This window comes from Malaya genurostris, chromosome 1, assembly GCF_030247185.1.
Source record: "Malaya genurostris strain Urasoe2022 chromosome 1, Malgen_1.1, whole genome shotgun sequence".
Lineage (NCBI taxonomy): Eukaryota > Metazoa > Arthropoda > Insecta > Diptera > Culicidae > Malaya > Malaya genurostris.
The window spans coordinates 61,932,068-61,943,292 of NC_080570.1; the positions used below are offsets into that span (position 1 = coordinate 61,932,068).

Below are 11,225 nucleotides of genomic sequence, written 5' to 3' on the forward strand. Positions count from 1 at the left end.
ATTTTTCGAAAGTTTGAGCGAATTCTATACCTATTTTTTATATATATAAAAAAGGTAAAAAGGTAAAATTGACTGATTTGTTATTTTAAACAAGGTTCATTTCTCTGGGACAACGGAACTAACAGCTACTTGAATGAAATTGTTTGCATATATAGTCAGCGGATAAGTTAAACATACACATATTCTTTTTATTTCTTTATTTTTTTTCTCAAATTAAGTTGCTTTGGTACCTTTAGTTGATATTGTACAGATTAGTTCATTCGTAATATAGCTTTTCAAATATATTGAAAATAGATTTTAATTTTAAAATACCACTTAGTCTATGATATATACACTGTTGATTAACTTTTTACACATAATGTAACAGTTTCTTAATTTACATGTTCATTTGCACTGTAAACATGGCCCGTCATTGATACTTTCAGTTTCCTCTTGCCGGTTTTCAGGTAAAGATGAGCACTGAGCTTTCAGTGCTGTCGATTGTGGTACGGAGTGGAAATACGCAAAATGTCCGACCGATTGTTGCGCTATCGGGAGTCCATTGTTTCTAAGTGCACCAGATGCCGTGAGATCGACTGCTGCTGCTACTGCCATTGTATCTTCACGCTTTTCTCGCCGATCCCGGGCTCGACGGTTCTGAAACCAAATCTTAACGCGGGTGTTTGTCAGATCTAAACTGTACGCTAGCTGGTTCGCTTCCTCCGAGCTGAGGTAGGTGGACACTTTGTATGCGTCCTCCAGTGCACTCAGCTGAGACGGAGTGAACGGAACCCGAGGGAGCCGACCGGGAGTACGTTTTACCGGACCGGATTTTTGGGGTCCTGAAAGTTTAGAAATGAGAATTCAGAATTGATATAGAATGTTCTACAAATCTTAAGGTAATGAAAAATATGTTGATGCCTAATTCAAATAAATGCATATTTTAATTTATCGAAACTTAAGAAGTGAAGCCGTAAGTGCTTCAAAAAATGTCTTATTAGGGTAAGAGAGGTATTTTGGCCACTTCATATATTTTAAATTTATGGATTTAACAGATGTTAAGTAACCCATGTCGCATCAATTTGAAGCTAATCACATTAAATTACCTATTGCGGAAGGGTTTTTCTAAGGTATTTCAAACATTTGGTGAATATTTTTACAAAGTGAGCCAAAATAAAATACCACTGCTAGACGTTTCTATTCAATTTCACTCTCCGTCTGCGTCAGGTTCTAGGTCAACACTCAGGTTCTAGCTTCTAACTAAGAGAGTAATATGTGTGGAATATATGGCCGCGATCTCGAGACCACTGCTATCTCGAAGTCACGTAAAAACACAAACAAAGATCGCGATTGGACAAAGGTTGTTTATTCCGATGAAACTTTTGGGTGTGAGGTGAATTCAAAAGAAATTCGTGCTTAGATGCTACCTTCTCAGCAGGCTGTGCTATTTTGTTGGTCTTTGAGCGCTTGTTGAACGACATATTGCACGAAATATTCGTTCAATTTGCTGGAACGGTTCGTTGCTGTTTTTTTCTTGCAAAAATAGTGTGAAAATTAAGTGTTACCTTTACATAGAAAGAAAATTTGTTGTTATTCTACGTGAAGTAGAAGTATTGTGCAGGTATGTAGTGTTAGTTTAAACAAATAAGTAGAAAAACTTCAGAAATTCTGCAGTAAAACTAGTCCAACGCTCCAACTCCTCATGTTAAAAATTGCTCAACAATGGACCTCTGTCTGCCGGGTTTGTTGAACGAAAAAAATGGCATTCGGTTCAACGGTCTGTTTCAAAATCGGCAAACGAAGGTCCCGTGTTGGTCTCCCGTTGAACGATTGATTGGACTTTCATTGGACCAATGATCCAACGTATTGGACCAATGAAGGACCACCGTTGAACGTTTTTTTCTAAGAAGGTAGTGGTTAACACTTCGTTCAGTGTATCGTTGAACAGTCTGTAAAAGTCAGTAGTTGCAGGTGCTTCTCGCAGAGGGGATTTAATTGTTAAAGACTGTTCAATTTAAACGGTGCCATGATGGTCAAAATTTACTTTCTTGTAGTTCCGAAATCTGCTAAGAAGGTGTTCTAAAGCAACTATGTATGGACAAAACTATCGAACTTGTCCCCCGAGGACATGGAAAGAGTAGAATAACGTCACGAAAATGGATGGGCATTTATAATCTCCAGATGCCAACCTGATTGGAAATGCGAGAGGGATTATGAAAGCAGGCTTTCATTACGGTATATATTATTGAATTTTATTGCAGGTTGATCAGTATGCAAACTTGTAAACAGTCGTATGTAAATTCATAACCAATTCTCCTGTTAAGTGTATAAAAGTGCCGAATAGTATGGGTAACACAAAATTTTACTGACTGCTCAGCAATCCAAATGCTCTCTTCTGAGATTCGTTGAAGCGATGTTCTAATATTTTTTAAAAGCGTGGAACTTTGGCATAATAATGTGCTGAATGTGACAGTAAATAATGCATTTACCGAAATCAGCAAACACGTTGTTATCTTTTGCCGATGTTCGGCGAGACACTTATGATCGCATGTCACTTGTCCATTGGCATCGCACCACGTTGAAATATGAAAATTATGTGGGGAAAAAAGATTTCAATATTTCGCGATGAGAGGGGCGAAGAAGATTCTACGATCTATCCAGCAAGTAAAAGTAGCTGGAGTAGCTACTTTCAATATATTCTTTTATGAATCTACTTATTTTCAGATATTTTATTGTTTTGTTTGTTGGTCCTTTTCAAGTTTTGGATCAAATTGAAGATTATTAGAACACCATTCCATAGCTTTTGTGTTCATTATTTCATAGAATATTAAAGTTAAACCTTTCTACGCTCAATTATAATCAATTCTAATATTCATGATTTGTTTCTGGGTGCTTTTGCCGACTTACAAGTAAAATATTTTCTGATGATTTCGGCAATAATTGATAGTTTTAAAATTTAGGATTGCCGAGATTTTCAGTTATTATACATTTTGCCGAGTATTGTGCGGTTCAAATCTTGGCTAGTATTTAGCCGATTTTCTGCAATCAAATTTGAATATATGTTCGTGACGATGTAAAAAAGGACGCCGAATCTTCACACATGGCCACTAAATCGTTTTGTTGTGCAGATTTCAGTTCCGGTTTACATTCCTACTAAAATTACGATGCCGAAAATTTTTAAAATATGTATAACAAACATGGTTTGAATTTCCGGACATCAATTTTTTATGCTCATTCGAAATTTCTAGGTCTCCTTAATTCCCTTTTTTCCGATTCCGCAGCGAATCTATAATTTGGCTTTTTACGTATTTGGCTTTAAAGTAATAACATAATATTTCCAAAGACTAACTTCAAATGTTAAGTAAAGGAAAAACACATGTTTACACTCTTCTAACAGTTTAAATGTTAGATTTGAATTAAAGTTTGTTATTTATCAGTTGCAATAACTATACATTTCGTTAATCCGTTTTGGTTGCAGCTAACAACTGAACATCAATTATTAGTTTTTCAACTGATCGGGTCGAACTAAACACCTGCCTATTAGTACTGATTTTATATATAAATTATAACAAACTAAAGAATTGTCATAGAATTGAAGAACTTCGTAATTCTTCCGTAAATAAAATATAATTACTCACGTGGCAATTTCGGGGGCCGGTAGCGAGTGTAGTACAACCAATCGAAGCTTGGCATACAGTTCTGCAGGTAACTCGTTTGATGGGCACTGTTCACGCGTCCTAAATTATCCACCACGATCTCTTCGTCTTCCTCTGACACTCCCGGCTCATCACTATCACTGTGGCTCTGTGAGGTGTTCGACGAGCAGGAAAACGATTCCTCTATCTTTCGTCGCTTATGGTTGTACCTGTCACCAGCTTTGGTAAGAATATGTTCGATACTGAAATCACTCTGTCTTGACTGAGCCATGCTTTCGCAATCCGAGGACATCCTGCTACCGATGATCACACTTGATATGATGGGGTTGTTGGCAAAGGATGTTCACCGGCTGACTACACGGTACGCACTAATCAGGATACGCACCTCCGTGCATCTTTTTATCAAATCCTCATCTTTGATCCTCTGCTTGTCTGTTCCAAAAAGCACCCATCAGTTGCATCCCTATTCCTGATGTATGTCTTCATTTTCCAGTCTTTCTCGTTCGTCCTTTTAGCGGCACGGTCGGCAGCTGAAACATAGCAATCCACGAGAGCAGACCCCTAAGGGATAATCGCACACTACCGCAAAACGGATACAACCCACCGCACAGTAGCAACTGAGTGGAAACCCTCCTGCCACATTGTTTGGAAATTAAATTTTAATACAAATATTTATGGCAACCATCAAGCATCACGTGTCGTTGTGGTAGGCATGGCACCGTCAGCCACGGAAAAGCCGGGAAGACGGGAGTAAGAAGACGCTCGATGCTGCTCGGGATGTTGTTTAGAAACGAGGCTAAAGCAAAACTAGAATACAATACGAGGGTTGTAAAACCCCTCCTCCTTTTTCGAGTAAAAAAAGGATGGGAAAAAATTGCGAAACCAAGATGAAGTTGATAGCTCTGCTTCATATACGAAACAAGAGGCGCATGAAGGATAATAATTATTTTCAAGTGGTGGATTGTCAGCGTAACTGGACTGATTGCGGAACAGGAAAATTTTGTCATCAAGGATGTGCGTCTGCTTTACGGACCGTTGGTTGCAACAGCTGCTAATCGCTTTTTTTCGATGTTGGGATACCATAGATAATTAGAAAGATGGTTGATTGTGTTGATCGGTCACTTAAGTAATTTTTAAATAATTTATTTGTATGTATTCGGAAATTCGGAAACCTTTCATTATGAATGACTAATACCAACATTCTATTTTAGAGACTTTGTGATTAGATATTAGACATTCATTCTTAAATATACACTGAAATTCGACTGGTGCTACCTAATCATAAAGATCGTTAGGGTCCGGTATGATGAACCACTTATTGGTCTGGCAATATTGATTGTGATGTCCGCATATAAGATTTTGGTATTTTAGACATTTTCTTTCTGCATTTATTCCCTGGAAGAAGACATCACAACATGTTTAACTGGTCGTTTCTTTTGCATGTCTTGTTTTTTTTTAATCTCAAAATTGTTTGAATAGTAGTATAACTAAAAAAGTAACATTCGATGTTCCACTAGAATATATTAAGTATTCAAAATGAAGATTATTAACTGGATCTATTAACTGGATATTAAAAAGGAATTAGTGAACCTAACAGGGTAACCGACGTGTAGCGATACATTATAATGCATTCGCATAATCATTTGATTAAAATAATTATGTGTCTCTACTTAAAATATGGTAAATTTCTTCACATCGTAAATTTTTGGTTCAGCCAAATCAAAGTTATTTGCACCAACTTTCATAGATTTTTGACTTTTAGTATCACGATTGAATTGTTTTGTATTGGATATGGTTATGGTTTTCGTATGTGACTGCCGATTCATATAATGGTTATTGGAATCTGGAACGATAAACTTAGTGTAACTTTCTTTCGAAAAAAAAATCGACTTTGGCCACTCCTTTCATGGAACCGGGAGCTCGAACTCGTCCCGTGTTGGCGGTTCAGTGCATAGGACGCTGGTCTTACAAGCCAGTTGTCGTATCTTCGAGCCGCGATCTGGAAGGATTCTTAGTGTCAGTAGGATCCATAGTACTAGCCATGCAATGATTCTGTACACTAAGAATCGGCTGCGAAGTCTGTTGAAACAGAAAGGCCAAATTCCACAAAAGGAATGTAATGCCAAGACTTTGCTTTTTGTCTCGAACTGAGAACCATTGTATAACAAAACACGTCCGTAAATCGATTAAGCCCTAGAAGCTCACATTTGTTTGGCTGTGGTAAATGGTTCATATAAATTCAAACAGTTGCACTTGCTATCTAAATGCAAATGACAGTAAAATTCAGTAAAGTTTAATTTTTTTTTGTGCAGGTACAATTTTTAGAAGAAACTAATAATCTACATGACATGTTTCAAATTATTGATTTCAGAATCTACGAAGAATTCACCACTTATCGAGAAATGCAAAGCAAACATCTGAGTTTTTCATAAATCAATTGTTTGCATTTGTTTTTTTTTAAATTAATCGATTGGATTGGAAATTATTTTGGAGAAACATTCAAAATTTAGTAATATAATAACAAAATCAATATTTTCAGAGGATTTTAAAATCTTGTGAAGTATTTGACATCTTGCGTGAAATTCAAAGCAAATATCTTGAATTCGCTAAAACTTAAGAAAAATTAGAGACCCGGAGTACTGAGTATCATATACCAATCGATTCAGCTCGACGAACTGAGCAAGTGTCCGCGCGCGCGTGTGTGTATGTGATGTCAACAAAGAGGTCGAGGTCTCAGAGAAGACTGGACCGATTTTGATAAAACTAGTCGCAAATGAAAGGTCTTCCCGTCACCCTGAACGCTATTGAATGGTTTTGAGATTTGAGTTATAAGAAGTTTTATGTCAAAATTTTCTGTTTTGTGACAATTTCTGTCACAATTGACCTTGAAAACAGAATATGTTTTTAAACTTTGATTTCACACGAAAATAGCTATCCAAAAAGCCATAGATTGTTGAAATCCGTCTGTTTTTAACGGAGATATCGACATTTTTGTGTAAGCAGTAGAAGTTTTGAGCGATGTATGATAAAGCAATGCTTGGGAGCTACGTGAAACACGACTTTTCATACTGTTGTTTCTAAGTGCCAAAAAGACCGCGCACAGCATCCTTTTTCATAAAGATTATGGTAGCATTTTCAAGTTGAAAGCAATTCCATAATTATATTGATTTAAACTACTTACAGCAATAAATGCTGGAAGAACATAACACCCATATACCATTCAAATCAGTTCATCGAGATCAGCAAATGTGTGAGTGACAAATGATTTCACTCATTTTTATCGGAGATGACTCAGCCGTTTTCTAAAGACACAGATTCATATGAAAAGTCGTATGCTCCCAAACAAGGTTCCTGAATTACGTATGGATCCAACATCTGGTTCCGAAACTACAGGATGATAAGTGAAAGGGCAAATGAAAAAAAAAGAACACAATTTTGAAATTACTGTCTTATGTCATTGACTGGACATGAATCTCGTTCTCATAATTTGCCAGCGTAGCTGAGAGTGGCATTTATTTCTTGTCATTTTCGTATATTTTGAATCAATGAAAATGACTTTTTTTAGCTCTGAGATTAACAGTTATAAAGTAAAAAATGCGAAAAAAGGGACAAGACTTGAACCCGTAGCTTTCTGTTATCTGATTTTTAGGCCAAATGGGCCGAACGTCTTTTATCATATTCATACTGAGTTTTTTGTCGATATAGAAAAATATATAATACATTTTGTTCTTAATGATTGTATCATTTTAAACTTTTGGAGTCGGTTAAAAAGTGGCTGAGATCAAGGCTGAGATATATGCATTCAAATTTAGCGTTCACACTTTTTTACGCCCTTGGTATTCGAAGTGTTTAGAAATAATGAAACCAATAATTTAGTCTTTCATCAAAATTAATTGATGAAGTTGAAATTATTATAGGTTATCCCATATATGAACAGCTGAGAGCAAAAATCGGATAGGTGAAACTTTTTCAACAAGTTCGACTGTCGCTGTGGGCGAAGCATGGTTTGCTTGTTTGTTAAGGGCAACTTGATCTAAGCTGCGTTCCCACAGCGGCAGTTTGTAAAAACTTTGCATGCAAAAACCGGATAAATACATTTGTTTTGGAAGAATCGGTTAAATTTATGTCCGGTTTTTGCATTCAAATTCATTTTGTCAGATTCTTGCAGAAAAGATGTTTTTAAACGATTTTTGCATTCCAAAATCCATGTCCGGTTTTTGCTCTCAATGTTTTTATCCGGTTTTTGCATTCAAAAATAGTTAAACGGGTTTTCCAAACTAAGTTGCACTTATCAGATTTTTGCTTTCAGCCGTTCATATGAAAATAATAATTTTAATAAAAAGCTATAATATCGGTTTATAATTAAAACGATCTGTCTGGAAACACCATAGTTTCTTTATATTTAATCAACTGTCCAAATTTCAGCTAGAGTTTCCCCTCGATTGACTCTAGGTAATTCTTCCTGTACTCAAACAGCTATCAAACTTATTCCGCACTGTCAGTGCTGCGTCTAGCACATCTCGGGTAACCGCCGCTAGACAACTCATAATACGGGATTGAATGTCGTAAACTCCTACGGTAATTCCAGTGGTCGCTAGTTGTAATCTGCTTTTCAATCGAGAAGAAACATCTTCGAATTCCGAAAAAATCTGTTATGAAAGTAATAGTAAAATAGCGACACTTACGAAATCAGGTTTTAGTAAATCATACTTACAAAAATGGAGCAGTTACCATCAGTAACTGTGCACTGATTCAGTTCCAATGAAGGCGCACTAGCAGTAAACTGAGCGGCTTTGTATTGTTCTCCGGTAAACTGTTTAATCGGGGCGAAACTTCCTACACCCAACTGTAAACATGGGGCAAAACGTGCTACAGATGCTGCACCAGATGATATTTGCGGTGCGTATGCTACAAGACACGTATTGGCAGATGAGCTGCTACTAGTGGATGCATTATTAGCCACTTGGATGATCGCATCATGCAATGAAGTTACTGTAATGTTTAACTGTTGATTGTAGGTTTCCGAAAGTTTACTATTGAAATCGGCTGTTGCCATCTTAACAGATAAAAATGTTGCCATGCTAAGATCATCAGCATCGTTCAGAAATCGGGTTAAATTTGACATATCTCCTTTGTTGTAAAGGGTGATTTTTTAAGAGCTTGAGAACTTTTTTAAACAATAAAACGCATAAAATTTGCAAAATCTCATCGGTTCTTTATTTTAAACGTTAGATTGGTACATGACATTTACTTTTTGAAGATAATTTCATTTAAATGTTGACCGCGGCTGCGTCTTAGGTGGTCCATTCGGAAAGTCCAATTTTGGGCAACTTTTTCGAGCATTTCGGCCGGAATAGCCCGAATTTCTTCGGAAATGTTGTCTTCCAAAGCTGGAATAGTTACTGTCTTATTTCTGTAGACTTTAGACTTGACGTAGCCCCACAAAAAATAGTCTAAAGGCGTCAAATCGCATGATCTTGGTGGCCAACTTACCGGTCCATTTCTTGAGATGAATTGTTCTCCGAAGTTTTCCCTCAAAATGGCCATAGAATCGCGAGCTGTGTGGCATGTAGCGCCATCTTGTTGAAACCACATGTCAACCAAGTTCAGTTCTTCCATTTTTGGCAACAAAAAGTTTGTTAGCATCGAACGATAGCGATCGCCATTCACTGTAACGTTGCGTCCAACAGCATCTTTGAAAAAATACGGTCCAATGATTCCACCAGCGTACAAACCACACCAAACAGTGCATTTTTCGGGATGCATGGGCAGTTCTTGAACGGCTTCTGGTTGCTCTTCACTCCAAATGCGGCAATTTTGCTTATTTACGTAGCCATTCAACCAGAAATGAGCCTCATCGCTGAACAAAATTTGTCGATAAAAAAGCGGACTTTCCGAATGGACCACCTAAGACGCAGCCGCGGTCAACATTTAAATGAAATTATCTTCAAAAAGTAAATGTCATGTACCAATCTAACGTTTAAAATAAAGAACCGATGAGATTTTTCAAATTTTATGCGTTTTATTGTTTAAAAAAGTTCTCAAGCTCTTAAAAAATCACCCTGTAGTTAGATGATTTGGTCAAAATATTTGAAAATGATAGTTTTATAGCATCTATGGTAGAACTGGCCTGACTTGCTACAAAATTTTCGAATGTTTCGGACGATCTTCTCAAAACTTCCAAAAGTGCGATTAATGTTCTGTTGTCGTTACTTGCGATTATATCAGAGGATTGCACGAAATTCACTGCCATTTGTCTGTTTATTCCGATGGAAGCTATCACTTGAGCAATTTTTGATAGTGTGTCCGCAATTTTCTTGAGAGGATCGGTTAAGGATTCCACTAGCGTGGGAGTAATAATGGTTGCTATATTAGACGATGTATACGGTGGGCTGGCAACTGCTACCGTTGCAAATGTTTCTGACAGTTTTATTAATGGGTTCAACAAATTTGTTGTCAGTACTGATAACGTATTCAAACTTTCAGTAATACTATTGAACTCGGCAGATTTCACTTTTGTTGATAATGTGGCTGAAACTGTTGATGCTTTTGATAAAGCTATCGACGTGTTTCCATCGAGAAAAGATAGTTGTTCGTATAGGGTAGCTGGATTTGAATTTTTGTTGTCTACAGCATTTTGAATAGCAGCCAAAAGTGCACCTAACGGATCGGTTACATTGGTGACAATTTGTCTAATCGTCGTAAGTGTCCCGCTTTCTTCCATGGATGCGTTAGTTGTTATGGTAGAGTTAGCCAAAATCACTGGTGTCACTCCCAATCCGATTGAGTTTCTAACTTTCAGCGAAAATAGTGGAACCCTTACCGACAATCCGAAGTCTGCTGCAACCCCACCAACAATGGCTATCACAACACATCCTAATGATAAGCACTTATTCATTTCACGTGTGTTCAGAACAAAATTTAACAAATTAATACACCACCAGTGGCAGAGTTACAAGGTTTTTATAAGATTCTGCTTTCTTTGAATTTCACTCGATATGAAAAAGAACAACCATAAAACTTGTCCTTCGCTATTTCTTTCAATATGCTGTTCCTGTTCTGATGGTAGCAAGTCCCCTTTCATCACGAAGTCATGTTTTTTCGTCAGAACAAAACTACTTTCACCTGAGAAAGAATAATTATATGAACTTTCAAAATGAGTTCCATTTTGGTCGTTTTCTTCCATAAAACAATTGAACTTCTATTCATCTGTAAAGCATTGCTTCTCTTTTGAACAATTTCTTATCGTTTTAAGTTCATGCTGAACATGAAATTTCCGAAATCGAAAAAAAATTTGATGCCAATTGAAATTCTCCCTATTTTGAAAACGAAACACAAAAAATGTTTTTCTCGAAAGAAAAAATGAATTTTCTCAGTTTTTGCCTTTCTCATACAGAAACGCTATGCGATCGCTGTGAAAACCGATTTTACAAACGAGACCGAGTGTCATTTACCATTCGACTCAGTTTGTCGAGATCACAAAATGTCTGTGTGTGTATGTATGTATGTATGTATGTATGCATGTATGTGTGTATGTGAAAATAATGTCACTTAATTTTCTCAGAGAAGGCTGAACCGATTTTCACAAAC

At 36.8% G+C, this 11,225-nt stretch overlaps 2 protein-coding genes across 4 annotated transcripts; both read right to left on the reverse strand.

Annotated features, from left to right (window-relative positions):
- Positions 1-356: 356 nt before the first annotated feature.
- LOC131436811 (homeobox protein MSX-3) lies at positions 357-3,672 on the reverse strand. Its single transcript, XM_058605775.1, has 2 exons — positions 3,618-3,672; positions 357-821 (listed from the first exon to the last, which is right to left on the reverse strand). Exons 1-2 carry the CDS (start codon positions 3,670-3,672, stop codon positions 385-387), a joined length of 492 nt encoding a protein of 163 aa, XP_058461758.1. The 3' UTR covers positions 357-384.
- A 3,664-nt stretch (positions 3,673-7,336) lies between these two features.
- On the reverse strand, positions 7,337-10,550 carry LOC131436890 (uncharacterized). Of its 3 annotated transcripts, none has more exons than XR_009230687.1 (3): positions 10,459-10,550; positions 8,350-8,716; positions 7,337-8,284 (listed from the first exon to the last, which is right to left on the reverse strand). XR_009230687.1 is itself a non-coding variant. In XM_058605984.1 (3 exons), exons 1-3 carry the CDS (start codon positions 10,508-10,510, stop codon positions 8,084-8,086), a joined length of 531 nt encoding a protein of 176 aa, XP_058461967.1. In that variant the 5' UTR covers positions 10,511-10,550; the 3' UTR covers positions 7,337-8,083. The 3 variants fall into 3 exon arrangements, 2 of the variants coding, with proteins under 2 accessions (XP_058461967.1, XP_058461884.1); XM_058605984.1 differs by having other exon boundaries at positions 8,350-8,627; XM_058605901.1 differs by lacking the exon at positions 10,459-10,550 and having other exon boundaries at positions 8,350-9,549.
- Positions 10,551-11,225: the final 675 nt, after the last annotated feature.